The 23043-nt window shown below is 40.5% G+C and overlaps 1 protein-coding gene across 1 annotated transcript; it reads right to left on the bottom strand.

Annotated features, from left to right (window-relative positions):
• Nucleotides 1–6547: 6547 nt before the first annotated feature.
• On the bottom strand, nt 6548–17115 carry LOC139461282 (serine/threonine-protein phosphatase 6 regulatory ankyrin repeat subunit B-like). Its single transcript, XM_071242912.1, has 8 exons — nt 17014–17115; nt 14646–14703; nt 14006–14323; nt 13385–13481; nt 12910–13002; nt 12694–12755; nt 10914–10979; nt 6548–10734 (listed from the first exon to the last, which is right to left on the bottom strand). Exons 2-8 carry the CDS (start codon nt 14677–14679, stop codon nt 6548–6550), a joined length of 4857 nt encoding a protein of 1618 aa, XP_071099013.1. The 5' UTR covers nt 14680–14703; nt 17014–17115.
• Nucleotides 17116–23043: the final 5928 nt, after the last annotated feature.

The raw sequence follows: 23043 nt of genomic DNA, 5'->3' as shown, positions 1-23043 counted from the left end.
TCAGCGTAAATTCGAAAGTGTTACGTCGCGCGTTAAGGTTCTAGAAATACATGATTAAGTAATATATACATTGTGGTTTCTATCGCATGGTCTGGTTGATGCAGATGTAGCTCAACCCCATGAGACTGAGAAGGTTACCAAGAACGTCAGAGCATGCAACAAAAAGCAAAATGAAAAGACTACTTCGTGGATAAATAGTAGATGCAGGAAAGATAAGACCGTATTTGAATACTGTATGTGCAAAAAACAAAAAACAACCCGAGACTAAATATTACGTGTGAGTGAGTGAGTTAGTGAGTTCGGTTTAACGCCGCTTTTAACAGTTTTCAAGTTATATCACAGCTTGTCAGGTTAATGTGGGAAGAAAGCCTGAAGTGATGGATGTCTGAGACGTTTACCACTACGGTGAAACCCAGGAGCATGGGTATGGTGCTGTCAACCATAGAAACATAATCGGGGCGAACCGGGATTCGAATCCACAATCATTGGTTTCTGGCGTGCCCAAGGGACGCAACTCTGCCAAGCGAGTCGCGGCGCCTTAGACGACTGGGCCACCTTTGCCCAAAAATGTTACGTGTTGATCGATGTTATGCATATATGTATAATGAGGCCAGTCATACAATCAGCTCAACACTCCTTCAACTTGGCTTTATTAAGAGGACATTGGAAGCCGGAACAGGGAACTGGACTTACGTATTTTCAGAAATGTGGACTCAATAATGGACATTTCTTATACCTGCCTGGAAATGAGATTCAGGTGCAATATCTGCCTGCTGAATACATAAACAACCACGTGAATGCTTTGTTCGGAAGCCTCTTTTCAATTGGAAGCGGGCTATTAGTTTACTGTATGTTGTATTTAAATAAGCATTTGGAGCAATGGCCGCTTAAGTTGTGTTCTTTTGTTTCTTTTCAAAATGTAAAAAGCAAGTTAAGATTTTTCTTTATTCAAGTGCTGGTAAATGCATCATGTTGTCACCTATTATATTTCTAGCCTGGTATTTTAGATACAACCCGAAACGTTGTCAACCAAATGTGGGATGAAGTAATATTCCGTTGTGTTAAGCTTAGCTTCATGGAAAGCCCTGTGGCAAGGTGTCGTAGATGTCTACTGTATTGGTGATTCAACTCGCCATACAGGTTCAAAATTAAAGCTGAACCTGTTATAGCTGCAGGAACACACAGCTTTTTACCGCTAAATGCATCTCTCCAAACTACAAGACACCCCTTGCCCCACAATTCATAAGTTTAGACAGAAGCAGCATGGATCCAACTATTGTCGAAACATTGTCAATCATTATACATCACCTTTTCTATGCCTATACTTTGTTTCATCTTCATTTGTCAGTTTGATTTGATTTTCAACACACCCCAACAATATTCAGTTTATATGATGGTGGTCTAGACCAGACAATCTAGTGAATGGCATCATGAGCATCCATCTACGCCACTAAGATACGGTGGCATGCGTCAGTGAAGTCAGCGAGCCTGACCACCCCATCCCTTCTGTCGTCCTTAAAGTCAAGCATGATCATCAGAGACCAAGCGTTACTTCACTTTCACTTGCTGGAAAATCAATGGACAAGCTATATCCAATGATTATATCTACCCAATTGCAGACGGGTGCATCTACTGTTGCCATATATCATGCAATGAGAAATATTGTCTGTATTTCACACAACGATTCGCTTTGGAGAATGCATGATATATAGTTTGTGCGGAAACATAGACATGGTTCAGTTCATAGATCTGATTGTAATATAAGCTGAACAACATCCAGTAAGATATGTTGATTGCATTTATATTGACCTCAGCCAAATACTGAATATATCGTTCGCTAGACCTAACAAGGCCGTGTTTGCACGTTCACTCTGAATTGAGTAAACTGTGTTAATTGATCTTTGCCTACAAGCGTGAACATATATCCTCCAATATCTACTGATAACCGTCACAAATCAACATCTGTTTTATGAGCAGTTGTTAAACGTTTACGTTTTCAGATTCCTTCAGTGTCAATATAGTTAACAGTTGAACTAAACCGGGGTGTTGGAAGCAGCCAGTTCATCGTGTCAAGGCTAAAAATCTTCACACTGCAAACTTGTTACAAAACACACATCGCAGTGTCTCTTACGAACCCAAAGACCCTGATACAACAAATAATATTCAGTCATATTTATTGTCTAATCTAAAGGATTGTTTAAACTACTTTAACGCATCTGACCTGCACTTTCATATATCATAGTAAGTAATAACATCATGTTTAAACATGTGAAGCAATGAAAGGAGTTTGTAAAAAACAGCATACACAATATTTCTGTCTCTGACGCAATGATTTTACGTTATTGAATACAAAAGTAGTGTACCTTATCACATAACACATTTAACGTCATTGCTTTAGTCCCGATTGAATACGAGAATACCAAATGTGGACATTGTTAATTGATAAATTGACGTGAATTATGTATTTGCAAGCTGACATCTGATGATTGAAAAACAATGCACATGCGAGAGCTTACATATCGTCCATGATGTCCCTGTCTGGTTGATGCTCCGACATTACGCTCAATGTTGCATCCACGTCAACGCCAGGTGCTTAGTGAAGACAAGCCTGGGACTGTTAACTGTTCACAGATGAGTCCAGGTTTCAGGCTGACAACCCTGAAGGTCGTCAAAGGGTTTACAGGCGTCCCGGAAATAAAGTTTTAGCAACGCTAGGAATTCTAGATGTCGTCAGTTTAGGGATAGCGTCGACTTCATGCTCCGTGTCAATAGTATTATACCCGTTCGCACGTTCCACGTGTTGTAATGTACTTGTTTAAATGGAGTATAACGTTTGTATAACGTCATGGCTGACTGTTCCTCTATACCTTTCCCCCTAGAACATGTCTTTGATGAGATGGAACCCCGAAACGACCGGATCAGAACCAGCCGGTAACCATAGCTCAGTTGTAACATCATCCAGGCTGTTTTATTCAATTTGTGTTCTCAATGCGCCGCCGCTGACTCGCCTGTGGCGCTCTGTCTACTGTTACCAGGTATGGGTCTTGTCAATAAATGTGTTTAGATATACCAGTGATCAGATGGATGACCAAATACTTTGTTTTTATTGTTAATAAATTACATCTACACCAGTGTACGCGAAGCACAGTTAGTGTAAATCATGTTATGTGAATCACTGGGCTTCAGTTGTGGTGCATGCATGCACGAAGGACATTCTTGAAAAGTAATTATCACACTATTTGTGTTGTGGGCATAAGTGGTAGTATCTGCGAAATACAACTAGAAATGCTTCAATTGATCAAAAAGCATTTTTACTATTCATATATGGCGAAACAAAAGGAAATTGTGATGACATCAGTGCAATTGACCTAAGCCTAATAAACGGGCCTTTTTGAAAGTAGATTGTATCAGACTCAACGTAATTGTTACTAGAAATAGAACGAACTAGTACAAATCAGCAAGTCACGAAATGATTGTTAAAATGTACTAAGGCAATACAGATACCAGATAATTTAATTTCCATTTCATACAAACATGATATTCAAATTGATGCCCAAATGAAGACCTTAAAGATCAGCTGCACATTGACATTCGAATTGTTTAGAAACCTCACTTTGAAACACATACAAGACCATGCACAAGCACACAACAAATCGGTGTCATCAGTACATTCTTCAAAATAATCAAAAACAACTGACCAGCAGATTCAAAAGTAAGTAATAACGAAAACATTTCATTCGCACAAGTGAAAAATAAAGGAAAACTATATATACATATTTCTAATCTATGACTGAGGACCAAAAGCACTGTTTTGCAAGAGCAGCGTATATAGAGGTTATCACGCGAGTGTGTTTGGGGATGGTAAATATCCTGCATTAGGAATAAACATTGTATTTGTATATACAGTGGCGAAGCAACATAAACGCAACACAACAATTGTTTTTAATGGCCTTTTGCGGCAATCAATCGGTCTGTTAACTAGAGTAACTGCCCTTTGTCAAAGGGAAGCTACTCTAACCCTAGTCTCTGAGATGTCACGGCCAGTCAGACCTTGTTGACAGTCGGTCTGTCCTGTCATAACGTTAAGAAGTGTAGTCAGATGTACACACAGCGACAAAACGCAACAAGGTAACAATTCACATATATTTCGGCCAAATCCAACTATTTTAATTTGTGGAGAAGGTTTCAAGCCGCAGAGGTCTACAAGCACAGATATGGCTACTGATCCCGCTTGGCTAGGCCTCTTGCCCTCGCAAAATTGTTTCGAAATTTATATCTCCAAAGTTGCCAAAACTTCTAAAATGCCTTATCTACTTCACAGTTAGACACTGCTTTTCAGTGTATTAGACTGTTCTTTTGATAATGATAGCAATTATCCCTGTAGTTTATCAAGATTCCCGATGGTTAATTCTGACTCGATCGCCAAATGACGAGGGCGACGCCATGTTTGTTTATAAACAGTGAAAGTAGTCCCTACTTGACCTTTGATATTTGCATCTCTATCCGCATATGACCCCAACGGATATCGTTTTTATCCGTTGGCTTTATCCTGCCGAGAAACCTACCCATTATATGATAATGTATATCGGAATATGTTCACATGTCGAAAAGTGACTCTGAAAACAGCTACTAACACCATGCAGATGTATTGAAGGTAAACACGTGAGCCTTTGTTGTGATTAAATACTTTTAGCTGTGCTTAATATGGTGTGATTATCGGCTGACTACTACTCAATTATATATTGTGTTATTTGGTGAAGTGACCCTCTGTTGGTTAGTTACAACATAGCAACATGTGCATCACATGTTAGGTACACATTGATCTGATACTTCCTTCCCAATCCATCACGTCAGATGATAAACATTAGCAACGACCTGTATCTGAATGCACAACATGCACTTGATGTTAATCTCATTTCTCAGAAAACAGCACATGTTTTTTTTACTTACTGAACGTATTTATATACTTTACAAACGTCTTAAAATAGTCAAAAGCATTGAGCTTATCATTCTATTCTTATATAGACATTTTGTTATACATAGGGTAGACCTGTATTGACACGTCTACCACGTCTATGTGTCACGTGTTTGAGTTAAAATTGAATTTGATAAAATATATCTAAAAACAATGTAACTGTACACAATACATAGCTGTTTTGCATAATCAAAGTCCCCTTGACAATGAACAGTTACTCCAATTAGTACTATGAAGAGGACACGTAGTGTGAGCTAGATGTTATAAACATTTGAAAGAAAATTGATAGGAATAAAACAATTGACTTTGAAACACGTTTTGATACTGAACACGCTGATAAAGCAAACAATGTATATAGGATCTACAGTATAATCAATGTATACTTCAAAATAATCTAAAACAACTGTTCATCTCATACATAGGTAAGTAAAGCATTACACTCTTACAAGTGAACAGTTACAAAATGCAAGCATATGTCGCTGAATCTATAATGATAATAATAGCAAATGCATTTACATAGTTTCTTGAAGCAGGGAGTTCATTCTGCTTGGAACTTGCTGTGATAGCTTGCTGTCCATGTCCTTGTGTAACATGTCATATATCAGCCGCAAAACAAACACACTGTTTTGTTATAGCAGGCAAGTATCGTACAATGGAATACAGTCACATGTATTTGTAGCAACATGTTACAAATCGACTCGTGAGTCGAACAAATTATGAATCAGTTATTTCAAAGAATAGCAACTTGACAACGTATTGAAGATCCAGAAAAGAGCCTGGGTTGTGATAAATTACAAGTTGTTTGCCATATGGCATACCAAGATAAAACGGATTACTGGAATTATTTTCTGGAGTTCTTGCAAACTCATGCTTAATAGTAAATTTATGTATTGTGTGAATTGATTATGTGACTTTCTCTGGATTAAGTTTCATTTACTCCAGCAACATTTGTAACACATTTTAATCACAGATGGATCTGATATTTAAACAGTGGATCAACATTGCTGATTTCGACCAAAATCTGAGTGTTAGTTAACTACCAGTGCTGTCTTATACACAACTCCAACTTAATGTCCATCTCATTTCTCAGAACACACTTAACATGTCCACAATTTTTGGGACAACAATACCTGGAAGACATCTCCACACACACCTGCCATCATCACTGGTGTCATCATAGGACGGGAGCAGATTATCCACACACTGTCTGTTGCCTCATCTACAAGCCAGATGGCGCAACGTGTCTTTGAAGTTGTTATGCTCAGTTGAGGATCCACACAATTGTATGTTTCCAGAAGATGCATCTGTGCTCTCACCAGTGACCTCATAAGCTTATTCCACGGTGTGACTGTGAGAGTGCGAGGCACAATATCTGAATTACTTAGTTTAGACACTGGTCTGTTGGTCTGATCTATCATCATGCAAAGGTACTGGACATGAACAAGTGAGCCACACTTGCAATTTCACCCACGCTATGTAATAGGAAACACACTGTTGTTCCATATCTCAATATGAATCCATGAATATGTAGTGTTGTTAAGGTAGCTGGGATTTAATGTGCATGAATTTTTCTCATTTCTCCAAAATCACACTTTGTGTCTCACAGTGTGTGATAATGTCTTTGCTATTGCCCCGCTGAGCCAGAGTGAGGATATATTCGCCTGTGTCTGAGACCAGGGAGAGATCTGCCTTGTGAGACACCAGCAACTGGAAGACTTCACCATGTCCACACACAGCCGCCATCATCACCGGTGTCCAGTCATACCGACCTCGGACATTGATGTCATAAGATTGGAGCAGAAACTCCACACACTGTCTGTTTCCACCACGACAGGCCAGATGGAGCAATGTGTCTTTGAAGTGGTCACACTGCCTCAGTTCAGGATCCCCGAGGTTGTATGTTTCCAGAATATGCATTTTTGCTCTCACCAGTGACTTCATGAGCATATTCCATGGTGCGACTCTGATACTCTCCGGGAGAATGGGTAGGGCACTTCTTTTAGTCATGGGCTGGCTGTTCTGTTCAGAGTCTCCACCTGGTGTTACTTGTTCTATGATTTGTCTGCTTCCTACTTTGAGGGCAAGGGTATATGCATCATCACCAGTGTTGTCAGTCAGTGACATGTCTGCACCTTCACGTTTCAGATATTTCAACACAGCAGCTTGATCATATAAGACTGACGTCATAGCAGGTGTCAAACCAACCTTGTCTTTAGTGTTGATGTCAAAGTCATCGACAGAGCTTCTGATGTATTTCACCATATGGAGGTGACCATGCTGACTAGCAATATGTAGAAGAGTGTGTCCACCATTGTCCACCTGAGTTTGGTCAGCATTATGTGAAACCAGGAATTTGTACACATCAACGTGGCCCCCACAAACTGCCCTCATCAGAGGAGTGTAACGATTCCTTCCTCTTGAGTTGACACCAAAGTTGTCAATGACCTTCTTGACAATGGCTGTGTTACCACCATGGCAGGCTGCATGAAGAATATTGTCTTTCTCCGAAGTAGTCGATGACAGATTGGCCCCTTTTGATGCAAGCAGATTATAAGCATTTTTGTTTCCACTGAGAGCTGCCATCATTATTGGTGTCCACCCTTTTTTTCCAGGACTGTTGATATCAAAAAGTGGCAGGAGATATTCTATGATGCACTCGTTTCCACCCTGACATGCAAGATGCAGTAAATTGTTCCCAGAGTCATCAAGCCGTTTCAAGTCAACTTTTTGTGACACAAGTATGTTGAATACGTTCTTCTGTCCTGCCATAGCTGCATGCATCACCGGTGTGTGGCCATTTTGTCCTTTAACATTAACGTCAAACATACTCAGAAGTTGTTCCACAATAGCTGTGCTCCCTCCCTGACATGCAGCGTGCAGAACATTTTCGTTGTAGTCATCAGTTAATTTCAGATCAGCTTTGTGTGACACAAGCAGGTCGAACACATTCTTCTCTCCTGCCCTCGCTGCATACATTATTGGTGTCCAGCCATTCTGTCCCTGAAGATTGATGTCAAAAGTTGTCAACAGATACTCAACAATATCTGTATTCCCTCCTTGACATGTCAAATGCAGAACATTGTCTTTGTAGTCTTCAATCAAACTGAGATCAGCTTTCTGCTTTACAAACAAATCGAACACATCCTTCCTTCCCCTCCACGCTGCGACCATGATTGGTGTCCACCCATGTCTTCCAGGAATGTTGATTCCAAAATGTGGCATCAGTGATTTTACAATGGAACTGTTTCCACCCAGACATGCAAGGTGCCAGACTGTTTCATTATAATCATCAGCCAGTGTGATATCGACCTTCTTTGACAAAAGTAGTTTGGAAAGAGTTGGTTTTGCAAGCAGAGCTGCAATCATTATAGCTGTTCTCCCGTGGTTTCCCCGGCAATTGATATCAGTCCGAGGCAATAGATATTTCACAATGGAAATAGTTCCACCTATACATGCTAAATGTAATACAAAATTGTTGTAGTCATCCCTCAGTGTTGTATCAGCCCCCTGTGACACAAGCTGGTGGAAAACACTCTCTACCCCATGGACAGCAGCAAACATGACTGGCGTCCATCCGTTCTTTCCCCGACTGTTGATGTCAAACTTTGGTAGCAATAGTCTCACAATGAGGACATTCCCTCCGTGACATGCCAGATGAAGGAGATTGTTGTTGTTGTCATCGGTTAGTGTGAGGTCCGTTTTCAGTGTATTCAGGAGGTTAAATGCCTCCATATTTCCATTTACAGCTGCCTTCATCACTGGTGTCAAGCCGTGTTTTCCCCGATTGTTAATTTCAAACTTTGGCACCAGTTCCACTAAAAGAGAAGCATCATCAAAGTGGCAAGCCACATGAAGGAGGCTGTTGTTGTCATCATCAGTCAGTGTGATGTCGGCTTTGTTTGAAACAAGAAGGTCGAAAGTTTCCTTCTTCCCGGACAATACGGCCGACATTACAGGCGTCTGCCCATTGTTGCCAAGGGTGTTGATATCTGTGTGGGGGAGCAGACATTCTACAATGGAGTTGTTTCCAGACTGACATGCAAGATGAAGGACAGTGTTGTTGTTGCTATCTCTTAATTTTAAATCAACTTTATTATTGATAAGATAGTCTAAAACATCTTTCTTGCCAGGAAACACTGAACACATAACTGGTGTCCAGTCATGTCTTCCCCGACCATTGAGATACGAATCAGGATGGGTTTTCTTGAGCACATTCTTTACATGTCTTACAGTTGGCAAAGATCCATGCTGACATGCCAAATGCAGTAAATTGTTACTGTTGTTGTCACATAAAGTGACGTCAGCTTTATTTGTAACAAGGATGTCCAAAGAGTCCATCTGTCCAGAGACAACTGCATACATCACCGGTGTCCAGCCATTCAACCCACGCCTATTGATGTCACAGTGAGGAACAAGTCGCTCCAGGATATTCTTGTTCCCATTGAAACAAGCATAATGAAAAATGTTGTGCTTGGTATCATCAGACAGAGCAGCTGGATCTTTGATCATGAGAGATACTTTGTCAGCTATTTCTTTCCTCTTCCATATGGGATGCATGATGTAGGTACTGAAAACACCACTGACAAGAGAATCAGCCATTCTGTCAGTAATTATTCCACTGTAAGTTTCTGAGGAAGGAATGCTGAGCTTGTGTTCATTAACAGGGATATTGCCAACTTGCTGATCCTGTACATGCTCAAAGAGGAAGTTAATATTGCAATGTTTGAGGGTAAACTCTGGTTCAATACTGAATAAAACAGAAGCACAGACATCATAAATCACAGAATGGGAAAATGCTGTTATGTTTCCTTCTGTCAACAATTTACCACAGAAGCTCCGGACAGATTTAGCGACACCCAGTCTGGTTGATGTCTTCACAAGAGTTGCAACTGCCTTGAGGTGAGCCTCTAGGTCTGGGCTGGCACCTTCACTCTCCAGTTGACTGATGTTTAGCTGACCTTCACACAGTACCATCAGAATGAGGGCAGCTGACTTGTCATCCAGTAAGCTGATAATCGAATGAAGTTCATGTTGTATGTTAAATATAGGTTTGTCGAAAAAACGTTCATGATACCTTTGAAAGCCAACGAAACGCGAGAAAAGTTTGCATAAGAGAGGAAACCCGACAGCTGTGTATTTATATGCAATAATTTTGTTCACTTCAACTTCTGTTCTACAGTGATAAAGATGTTTGTACTTCAGCCACACACATTTCTTCTCCTCACACGTACATCCTAGTGTGACATCTGATGAACATTTGAAAATCCGTTGGCCTTCTAGCTTTGACATTGCACACTCAAGGGTTTTGGTTTCAGCAGTGAATATAACAGAGATGTTTGAAAGACAGGGTTTTTTCTGTTCCTCTTTTGGTTCTTGCAGCAAGCTCTGGTATTTTCTTTCTGATCTGGACTCACTCTGTTCCAGGTGGACATTGAGGTCGCACAAAAAGTGCAAAAGACCGAAGAGATCCATATGTGATCTAACTGTCTTCAATACGTCATCAAATATAACACACAGGTTTTTGCCTTTATCTAGAAAATCAGACAGCTGCACTTTATCAACATCCTCAACCAGTACCAGTTCATAGCCCTGCTTCCTGTATTCAGCTCCCAGCATCAGGGCCATGGATGTTTTACCTGCTACTGGAGCACCGCTTATTGTCACATGGCCAAACGTCTTCAGGTTCTCTTTCATCTTCTTAAAGCTCTCCGTTTCAATAAAGACCCTTTTGATATCCTTTACCTTCTGTTCTAGAATATCTGTGAAGGTGAAAAGGTATGTTAAAACTATTGAAGGTAAAATTAGAAGTTCATTAGCAACAGTTAGATATGCATATATTGTAAGCCAGAGAGCCGTCACTGTATTATCATTATTATTATTTTTATTATTATTATTATCATAATTTAATATGTTTTTGATAAAGGGATAATGTTCTTACCAGGCACCAGGTTAACTGCGTCAAATATCACAAAACTGAAGCAGGAATCATCGTCTCGTTTCGATACTGGGGAGGGAAAAGTAATCAATCGATTACGGAAATATGTCTCCACAGTTGAAACTCATTGAATTCAATATGCAGATTAACTGGTCGTAATTCACTGCAAACTTCATCGCGGGAACCTCATTAGTGCTATATTTGCCAAAAACATATTATTACTTCACTCAATGCAATAGCTAATATACCAATATAATGTTTTCTAACTGCTTAACGTATCAGAAATATATATATCTCTTTTTTAAATGTATTGGGTTTCAGTTACAAATTATGAAACATTAGATCAAAACATATGTCAGTCAAAGAGTAATTTGTTTAATTCACCAATAGCATATATTACTCATCATCAACATAAATAATATTCATACCAAGTATTTGAACACAGATGTGGCGACACACAGACTATACAAGAACATTTATGTCTGTAAAACATGACATTGAATAGACTGTAAGTGCCAGGCACGTTAGCGTCACACACGTGTGTAGGGTGTCATTCCTGATTTTGGAACTTTCAAAGAGGGTCGATTAATTTTTGCGGACCACTCTCTCTGTCCATCTTATTGATTTAAAAGATATGATCTACTTCATTCATGGATGAACTAGCAATGGGGCGCCTGCAACTCGCGGATCATCAAGAGCTATTGGCATGTTGAAAATTGGAAGGTCAGTGTGCAGTGCCCAGTACGTTCAATATTTCACAGTCTGTGATTAGCAGACTATGGAACAGGTACAGAAAAACACCAAATGTTGACGATTGACCCCCTTTGGGCGTCCCAGGTCAAAGACTAGACTTCAGTATCGGCATGATGCTAACAGAGGTCAATGATGCACACAAGGTCAAAATTCATTGCTGTTCGCGTGTCCTGTTTCCAGATGAGTCGCGATTTACTTTGCACTTCCCTAAAAGGCGTGGACGCGTCGTGTCGAAGTGAACGTGAATCCCAGACCTGATGACAGATTTGGCTGCGTCGGTTGTGGTTTGTGGTGGCATCACTTTAAGAGGAAGAGTCGCCAGACCTTTCCCCCCTTGAACGCGCGGGACTTGATGATTAGACGTGTGTGCGACCGTCATAGGCCGTAGACCACGTTAGGTTCAACTTATTTCCGATTCTCCCTTATTTCATTAAGAGTGTATATTTCATACTCACTAGCACGGCCTTCTTCACATCGGTGGTTGATGAAAGGTGCTAAAACATGTAAGATGTGATGATTAAATCAAGCATAATTAAACCTACTGAGATGCATTTAGTCGTCACTTTACAAGGTAGGGGATTATGTCAACATTAAAAAAAAAACATGCAGAGATATTGCTTTATAAAACTGACGGCAAGAAAGTTCAACACTCACTGAACCTTAGAAAAAAAAAATCCTTAGTATTTCATTGATACTGTTTTTCGTTTAGATATCATCATTGCAATAATCAATAAATAAGACATTAGAAAAAAAGTATCTTACCAACAAAAACAAGCAAATTGTAAAAACCAACACCATGAAGCTGCAAAACGTTGAATAACTGCTGTATGTGGAATAACACTGTCTTAGCAAGGTACAAATTATGCTTATGATAGCAGACTGGGGAAATGCTGAATATTTATATGTACTGTCTGAGATGAATATTAACCAGTCCAACAAACATCAAAATCAAAATCAAAAGTCCACCACAATTACTTTAATGTTTGTCAAAAAAATGTCGCCAATAAAACCAATAATAATATACTGTCACCTTTAGCAGAATGTATTAATAACAAAGGTGCAGTATACTCACCATCTTCACCAGCACTGTACCTGAAATACAAAAGCGAGACCATGACAAATGTATGAATCAGGGGATTATCATTTCATATTACTTTGCTGTGTTTTGGTATATAATTAACTGTACATAGACGTAAGTGATGGTGATGAAGAAGACGTTCTGCCACAGTTTATCTGTCTGTATTACCTGCCAGTTGTTCTCCAGCATGGAAGTAACCCTGTCACTGCATCGATAATCCCTATGGTGTCTCCCCTTTTCCGTTGTCGTCTGTAAAGGAATCTGAAAATAGGAACAACTATGGATGTTTAATGATAGAAATGTGAGCTGTAAAATGTAAACGTTGTCAGGTTGCAGCTAATGTCGATTTTAAAGTGCTAGCCCAATGAGACAACATGCCGCAGTTTAACATAAATACCCCTCTCGGACACACTACATTCTCAGGCTTACAACTAAACATCGATTGACGTATTTTGATATGATGGGACCAGGAAGTGAAGCCTTGACCTTCCGCTCTCCGGGCGAGCGCTCTAGCACCTCGATACAAGTGTACAGATTCCCACTTCTCAGTCAGTTCATAATAATGTTTTCATTAAACACATTTTTCATAAACACATATGACAATAATCCTAAACTCAACATCTGGAATCAGATACAAACTTACAATACGAACACCACCACAGCCAGAACCAGGATGAGGAACACAGGGACAAGTATTGCAGCCAGATCCGGTGTTTCACTCGGTGCTGTCGGTGATGCATCTGTGTAAAAAGTCAGTAACCCATGCTTTGAGTTCAAAATAGGTACAATGCATATTTATATTATTGTTTTTTATATACTGTATATTATATAAGTTATATATACAATTAAGGGGTATATTTAATGAAGTACTGTTATCGTGTATTCGATTGTGTTGATGTCAGATCTATCTCCTGTCCAACAAGAACAAGAAATATTATATAGTGCTTTCAAATTCGGATAATGATACACTCAAAACTTCATATTTATACACATGTCATTTACACACATGCCATTACCTTGTGATATAAAAAAAATGGTGAAGTTTGTTCTACAACCAGTGCTATGAATATTAAACTAGCGATTTCTTAATTTGGATGTTGCGCCAATTTAAATATGTTTCGGGAGATAATTGAGACCGATTATTTTCTGGCGGTGATGTTTTTTGTCTGTTTACAAATTATTAGAGTGCCTATGACAAGTTAAATATTGAAGGAGGTTTTTTTTGTGTTTGTATGTGGTAAGTATATACCAATACATCATAGGCATGTTTTATGTTTGAATGAACTTGCTTTCAAACCTTCAGTGATGTTACAAAAGTCTCCTTTGTAGTTTCCAGTACAAGCAAATGTGCAGATACCATTTTGGCGATTGCAGGTGTTTCTGAAGCAGTTCTTGCTACAGGCGTGGTTACAGAGATCCTCAAACCACCCCGACAAACACCCCTCAGAACACTTCCCTGTCTCCTTGTGGCAGTGTTTGAGGTTTGTTAAAAGATCAGTGATACAGTGCTCAGGACAATCTGTGTCACACTTTTTTCCATACTTCCCCCATTCACAATCGCCTTGGCCGTGTACTTCAGATACTGAAACAAAGTGATAGAAGCAAGCATCTAAATGTTGTAATTGAAACGGATTGTATGCTGACCTAATAGTATGTGTAAAACGATTTATCTTCAAAATTAGAGAGCTAGTGTTTTGAATTAGGTTTGAACATATTATTATTTGTGTAGAGTGATACGTTAAACTATGGTATGTCCGAAATAGGCCCTGTTCTTCCAATAATCACTGCCGGGGTGCTGGCTAGTTAGTTTTCTGAATAAGCTGTCGGAAATATTACCATATGAAAACGGAAATATGTTCAAAAGTGTAACGACAGGAACAGTTTTTTTTTTTTTAGGTACTCACTGACTACCAGGAGAATTGAGTATAATATCTGCATGGCTCTGGTTGACCTGGTGTTGGCCTGCAAAGGGAAACAAACACAATAGATGCACGTGACACATTGCCCCACATATAATTACAAGGTTATATTCATAAATATTAATATAATAAGAAAATCAAGTATGTGTATTTGGCACCATCTATATCTTGTCGTCTCACGCAACATCCTGGAAACAAAAGTGCCACAACCCTTTCCATAAGACTGAGAAAGCTGTATCACTTCAACCTTTACTCCCATTTGAAGCTGACACACCATTATATAACTTGAATATTGTTCAAACTCATTCATTCACTCACTCATACGGAAGAGCCCTCTTTAAAAGCTTGTTATATGATGATCATGTCATTATCATATGCAATTAGTGATGATAGTGATGTTCGCATATGGGTGAGCGTATCCTGTCCTGCATGGGGCACAAACATGTGACACAAACACATACAAAGACAAGTCAATTGTTCACCTTAAACACAAACATGTGACATACGTCACTAGCAAAACACGAAATTGATTCAGACTTCATTTTGGTGACTGATGCATCCGATTTTGAAGTGCCCTCCACATGTCTGCCATAAACACATTAAATATTTACTGAGGCCATGCGTGTGAGTGAGTGAGTTGGGTTTAACGCCGCTTTTAACAGTATTCCAGTTATATCGCGGCGTGTCAGCTTAATGTGGGAAGAAAGCCTGAAGTGACGCAGGTCTCAGACGTTTACCACTTCGGTGAAACCCACGAGCACGGGTATGGTGCTTACAAACCTTAAAAAATAATTGGGCCGAACCGGGATTCAAACCTACAATCATAGGTTTCTGGCGTGCACAAGGGACACACAACTCAACACAGCGAATCGCGTCACTTTAGACGACTGGGCCACCCGTGCCCCCACTTAAACTATGAATGTTGTTAGCCTCGTGCAACGTTCCTTGAATACAAAGCATGGCCCAGTTTTGCTCGACATAACGGGAACGTTGAGAACTGTAAAGTTTAAGTTATCCCTCATGTCATACAATCGTATAGAAACTAGTTCTTCACTTAGAAACGTTATGAATAAATTATGAATTTTAATATGATGTGTTCCAAGTACTCTCACACTTCATACATGTTGTTATTATTAGAGACATATATAGTGTGCAAGGATATTGGTGTCGATATATTTGCGTCGACTATAATCAAATTAAATGTTATACATAAAAGGTTTTCAACAAATAGGCCAGTTCATGAGGTGGCTAAGAATATGAGCCTAACTAACTATGGAAGCATAGCGGACGATACTATCCTGATGTCAAACAATGTCAATGATCTCCAAGGAGACCATGAGTATATTTAAGGATGACTGTAAAAAAGCAGCTCAGTGAAAACATATTTTTTTTTTATGTTCAGTGGCACAGAGAAAGATTACAATCATTTTATGATGTTGTTTTACAGAACGTAATTACTTACAAATAGCTCATGCGTTAATGAATCACTATCAGCCTGTGATGATATCAAGTTTAGGAATGCTACTGGTGGAGTACTTCACAAACGATCACACAGTTAATCAAATGTTATCGGCAACTGCGTGACAATATTAACGTTAACCTTGTGAAAATCTCACAGAAGGCACATTTTTCTGCCATAATTATACACCTGTGCTTATGTCTGCTGTCACCATGCATGGCTGTGGCTGGGGAGTCATTGAACATACTTCTTATTCACTACATGTTGCACTGTAAAACTTTCAACTTCTTCCCCAGCTTAAGGAGAAAGACTGACTCAACAGCAGGAGGAAACCTCCAACACAACTGGTATCCAGACAATTTGGCTTCGTTGGCAGAAGTGTGGGATCGTGGAGGAGATTACATTGAAAACTTATTGGCAACCAATTCCATAATACAGTCCATTCTTGTTGCACTTATTTCCCAGGCTGACAGACACTTTATCACCTGTGAACCCGAAAATCCGTTGTAGTTTGACATTGACAAGAAGACCGAATCACATCACAAGCAATAGGAGAATTCGGTGAAAGTCTGAGCGCTACTCGTGAAAGTAGAGCGTCTACCGTTTACAGCACATACTGTCTTTGAAGACAGTATGCCAGTGTAACTATCCATAATGGAAAGGTTATATTATCCTGCACGTCGTTAGGCGTAGTGTGTTATGCTGCACGTAAACACACTGACATGAATTGCCGTTTTATATTGACTGAGGAAGGCAATCCTACGCACTCTCTGTACATACCAACACAATTGTTCACACAATGACATCACATCCATAATAAAAAGAAAAGCGAATCTCAATGGTCATGTTATATTACCCAGTATTGTAGTATGATACGATGTCGAAGTGACTTACCGATAAAACAACGAATGTACAGCCACATACAAGAATTGCATACCGCGCCCAAGTCAGACACTCAGTCTATGTTAAGTTCACTCTACTCCCTTTACACTAGCGTCGCTGTTCATTGCAGTAACCCGTTTGGGTGTAGGATTAAGTCTTATCGTAACTAGGTCATGGATTGTGTGTGTGCTTTATGTTTATTCACTCTACCATACAACCAATGTGCATTTCGTAATATCAAATACGGCAAGGGTATGTCTCAGGCGTCGTGAAGCGAATGGGTCAGCCCCTCGCCCTACTTGTCCTACTGCGTCCTCCTCTGTTATAGCCCGACCTGCACTACTCCGTTATCTCCTGCTCTCCTGCACTACCTCTGCTCCCCTGCTAATCCTCTCCCCCGCTCTACCCGTCCCTTGCTCCTGACCCGCCCCTGCTCTAACCGTCTCCTGCTCATCCCCCTCTCCTGCTCTACCCGCCTCAGCTCTATCCGTCCACTGCTCTACCCGTCCACTGCTCTACCCGCTCCCTGCTCTACCCGCCTCAGCTCTATCCGTCCACTGCTCTACCTGTCCACTGCTCTACCCGCTCCCTGCTCTACCCGTCTCCTGCTCTACCCGTTTCATGTTCATCCCCCCTCCTGCTCTACCCGCCCCCAGCTCTACCCGTCCACTGCTCTACCCGCCCCTTTCGCTGCTATACTCGTCCCCTGCACCCCCCTTCTCTGCCCGTCCCGTGCACCTGTCCCTCCCCTGCTCTGCCCGTCCCCTGCCCCCCCTTCTCTACCCGTCCCCTGTTTATCACCCCCCCCCCCTCTCTACACGTCCCGTGCTCCTGTCCCTCCCCTGCTCTACCCGTCCCCTCCCCCCCCTTCTCTACCCGTCCCCTGTTTATCACCCCCCCCCCCCCCCCCCTTCTCTACCCGTCCCGTGCTCCTGTCCCTCCCCTGCTCTACCCGTCCCCTGGTCTATCCGCTGCCCCCTGGTCTACCGGTCCCCTGCTCATCCCCTAGTATAAAAAAATCTACAGCCAAATGTAAACCTAGAAATGGTGTAGACCAAGGATGACGCGGTAGGGTGTGTGGTAGAACAGGTAAGTATGTAATTGTTTTCACCCGCTTGGCATTGTGGGCATAAAACAAGGAGAGAGTGAGTGAGTATGGTTTTACGCCGCTTTTAGCAATATTCCAGCAATATCACGGCGGGGGACACTGGCAATAGGCTTCACACATTGTACCCATGTCGGGAATCGAACCAGGATCTTCGGCGTGACGAGTGAACGCTTTAACCACCAGGCTACCCGACCGCCCTCATAAACCAAGGACTGGTGTATATCGTGTCTGAGTTGGGTATCCATGCTAAACAGAGATATTGCAGATATATGGGCTGGCACTATAAAATCGGCATAAGTTAGGACAAACAACCTCAAACTAACACATGTGCATGCATGTCCCTAGGCTTGATGCAACTACCTTGAAACCGACTTTAACCCGAATGCACGTCAAGATAACTCCAGCCCAGCTATATCACAGCCTATATCCGCCAGTCACCAGCTTTACGCTCCGGTCCCCAGTTGTACCCTACACATTATCCACTCCCGTCCGCCTCTTTTATTGACACTGACTGCCTGCACCGCACCCCCTCTATATTTGCCTGTACAGGAACTACCTCACAGCTGTGACACACAACCGGGTCACTCAGATATGTAAAGCGTATTTCCCTGGGAATACAGCCTGAGTGCGCCGTCTATGCAAAAGAAAAACATTATTATTTAGTGAGGTATTAATATGCTTATTTATCAGAAATGGTTTAAAGAATTATGTCCAGAGCTAACTTAACACTTTTGAACATGGATAAAGAAAACGTGTATGAATTTGATATTGTTTTGGTTTATTTGGACATTGTTTACTGCCTTACATCCCTTCGCAAAATTATTCATATTTCCGAGAAACGACATAGCATGTGAAGCTCGACAACATGATTGCATTGACCGACTTCCATACCGTAACTTGATCGTGTAAGGTATGCATTGTCAGGCAACGGTGTCGTTTGTTGTGGCGTTTTAGTTCACAATACATGCCCCAGATTGCAAGTGCGTGCAGTAGCAGTATTGAATAGCTACCCAGCATAGCTCAGAGAATGCCAAGTAAGTGGATGAGTAGATTTGAACCCTCTGGATACCACGGGAAGACGTATAATGCCCCTCCTCTTCAAACATCACACGGATAACTTAATTAATGTGCACAACCATTGATATTTCTAGAATGTTTTGGAACATACACCTGAACACGGCTTCTGAACGTAGCATTATTGCCAGACGATTATTGCACACAACTGAGATAATTACATCTTTGAATTTCCCATACATTTCAGAAGCAAGTGACAAAATACCTTTGGTCACCGGTACAAACGGTTTTACATGGAAGCAAGGGAAAATAATTAGGCTTGAAATCGAAGCATTCCACTGAAACAAATTTTACTTTTTAAAAACATTTAAACGAATGTCCATACAAAACATATCAATGTGAGGAGGGCAGAAACGAACTCACGAAAACAAAATAAAATAATATTTGCACCATGTCTGTTTAACGTTTACAATTCCAGTACTCACAGTCACACACACATCGTTGTGACAAACAGTCACAATTCAAACAATGCCTATATTGTCTATTTGTGTATTTTGTGCGTGCGTGCTTGCGTGCGTGCGTGTGTGAGTGTGTGAGTGTGTGTGTGTGTGCGTGCGTGTGTGTATGTCTGCGTGTGTGTGTGTGTGTGTGTGTGTGTGTGTGTGTGTGTGTGTGCGTGTGCGTGTGCGCGTGCGTGTGTGTGTGCGCTTGTGTGTGTGCGAGTGCAAAAGTGTGTGTGTTTTGCGTGTGTGTGTGCGAGTCTGTTTGATTGTTCATATGTGGACAAACAAGTATACTGGAAGAACAGTTTAAGAATTCACTGTCATATTATATTATCAACATACCTCAAAAGGCTCCTTCTGACAGTAAGGTAATTGTTAAGGCCCGTCACACATATAACATGCTCTCCGGAGACTCTGTGCCTTACTTTCAAAAGAAGCCTTACCATTCCATTGATTGAAAGAAATGCATCCGCCAATATCCATCTATGCCATTTATTCATAGAGTTTGCTGCCTGTCTGTGATGTCTTCAGAATCACATGACATGCGCTTATTTTATCATCTTAAATATTCCTCGACACGGGAGCACTTATTTGTTATGGAATTTCAAACATCGGCTGCCGAGCGTCGGTGAATGTTTATATTCGTTAAGACAAGCATGACTAACAAGGACAGTTTGAAAAACTGTATTAAATGCATAACCAACTTCCCTGCACAAATGAGAGTTACATTAGTGACTGTTCTTTGTTATGGAAATGAGTAAAGAAATTGTGACTTCATATTATCCCACACAGAAATATTTTCAGATGAGGAAGTGTAATAGAAAGATTATATGCGATAGGTATTCCTTTAAAATATCCTAAACGCAACAGAGCGTTGTGGTTAAAGAATAGCCAAAGGATTACATTTGGAAGGAACCCATGACACATATTAATTTTCATCCAACCAGTGTTTTATTGCTCTGTGAGTCATCTATGCAAACTATTTTAACATATGGTTTCACTAGTACTGTCGATATTCTTTTCTGCAGTATGAATAATATAATGGTAAACTCTTCACAAGATATGTTGCCTTCACTTAGAACAGATGATCCAAAGATAGACGCACAATATAGTGAATGTCTTTCTTTCTGACCACCATCATCTTATTTTGAGGATTGACAACTGTATATGCTAAGATGACATTAAAGTCAATATAATTATTCGTTTTCTTAACCAGGAAACACGTCACTGTTACCATGTTGCCCGAAGTATACTTTGGCCCCTTACTTTCCTAAAGTTTCTGCACATTTTTTCTCCTGATGTTTTGTATGTGTATGTTGTGTTTCCGTGTTTGTATCATTTACTGTTCAAACATAATGTTTGTTCAACGGGTAATACAAATAGTATTTAAATCATATGAAAGTGTTTTGGGGAATTTTGTTAAGTTAATTTCCCTGTAAAATTGTATGAGAGAGAACTTGAAAGCCGATTGCTTTTTGGGAATAAGGAAACGATACACAACATGACTTTCAAAACACGAACCATAACGTGTGCAGATCACAAACTGGTTTGGCTGAGTTTACATTAAGTGAGTGAGTGGATTAGTTGAGATTAACGGCGCTTTGGTAGTGCTCATTTCTGTCACAGAGTGTCTGTTTCATGTTGGCTATATGTGTTGTTGTGACGGTATTCCTGGCTGTGTGCTGCAGTTATTGTCAACGCATCGGAAACAACAGGTGAGTGAGTGAGTGAGACACACTGAGCAATATTTCCAGGTTCAGTTTCGCAAGTGGTCCAAGGTGCCATGCTTGTCCTAGGAGCTGGTCATGTAAAAATGCTGATGTATGGGTGGCTGTATCTCATCAAATGGACCAGACACGATTACTTACAGGCCGCTGTGATGTAACCAAAACTCACACATTGGTAAACTACACTCATGTAATGGATTGTTTAAAACAAACATGTTTTACAACTGATGTTGAGCATCCAATACTATTTGATATTTATCTAAATATTGCGTGTTCAATGAAAGAGGAAAAACGTTCAAAGCATTTGAATTGTATGAAGCTGCAAGAATGTTAATAGCGATACTCCCTTACTATGTGTGATATGTCCATTCGGTTATTTCAAGTCATTTCAATAAGGAGTAGGTTGGAGTAAAACATATAGCAAAGAGCATCCCCCGAGTGCTGTTTTGACCATTTGTGGCATTGTGGTGCTTTAACTAATATTATTTACCTTGAACAAAGGGAGACATTGCGACATTATCAACATGTCTCATTGTCGCGTTATCGCTCATTCTAACGCCATGTTAACACATTTTAAATGGGGCGACAATGCAACCTTGCATTGTTGTATTGTTGCCATTTGGTTAAAGTAAATATTATCATTCAACAGTGAGACAAATGGTTAACATGCAGGCTTGTCACTTTGTCGCATCGTTGCGCTTTGGGTTAACTGTTGCCCCTATCGATTAATGGGGCGCATGTGTGGTTACCAAAGTGCCAATGGCAATGTGGGTTGCTGTTCACAAACATTATTTCAGACATCGTTATAGTCGTTGTTTATCTTGTTATATCTTCACAGCAATGCACTCTTTGCATTTCTAGTTAATTCATTCAGGTCTTAAAAAAACCTTTTCTAATTGATGTGGAGCCATGGCTTACCCAGTAAGAAGACGACAATCGCTATCGGTTAGCTGGACATGTACATGTTCGTTTGTTCGATTCACAGCACCTTGCACATGCGTCTCATAGGACGTTCCTCCCACACGAAACTGATAGGCGGCGAAAAAACTGAAATGTTGTTCTTGGCAGAGTTAAACCAAACTCACTCACTCGCTCAAATCGATGAATTCACTGTGCAGAGTGGCGCCCCCTAGGCATGCCAGAAATCTGTAATCGTGGGTTCGAATTCCCGATTCGACCTTATTTATTTGTTTGGACTTACATAACTTCCTGCTTCACTCCCACGTCAAGCTGACACTTTGTGACATACCTGAAATATGTTTCAGAGCAGTTGAGAACTCATAATATCGCTTTTGACGAAACAACTCCTCGGGGCTTGGTAAATTATAATCATATTAAGGAAACATGTATTTGTGATGTCAAAATTGGAATCCTTTTCACATAATACATCGAACTTTAAATCACAGACTTAGCTCTATTTTGACGGACGTATGTATGCGTTTTTTGAATTATTGCGATTGAATTCGATCCGTGGCCGCACACATTTAAAATCAAAGATCATGTCTTGTTTCATATTTGAAAATATAATCAGCTAACCTCGTCTTTGTCTTTTATTTACTCCATAAAGTTCAGTTTATGTAGATGGTGCAGAAAATGGACGCATGACTACGCACATTAGATGTAATGTATGGCAAATGGGGGTTTCCAGGTAAACTAGTCCTACCAGAACATGATGAATGACTCAAGGACC

Source organism: Haliotis cracherodii, unplaced genomic scaffold (assembly GCF_022045235.1).
Source record: "Haliotis cracherodii isolate W230 unplaced genomic scaffold, xgHalCrac1.p SCAF_14, whole genome shotgun sequence".
Taxonomy (NCBI): Eukaryota; Metazoa; Mollusca; class Gastropoda; order Lepetellida; family Haliotidae; genus Haliotis; species Haliotis cracherodii.
This window is presented reverse-complemented; position numbering and strand designations above follow the sequence as displayed.

Bases quoted from the DNA above. Each gene is read 5' to 3' on its own strand.
- LOC139461282 (XM_071242912.1), bottom strand. From the start codon at position 14,679: ATGCAGATATTATACTCAATTCTCCTGGTAGTCA. The intron at 13,482-14,005 runs GCCTATGATGTA...CTTTTTACACAG, and splicing joins TTCATTCAAACATAAAACAT to ATGCATCACCGACAGCACCG. The intron at 10,735-10,913 runs GTAAGAACATTA...TCACCTTCACAG, and splicing joins CGCAGTTAACCTGGTGCCTG to ATATTCTAGAACAGAAGGTA.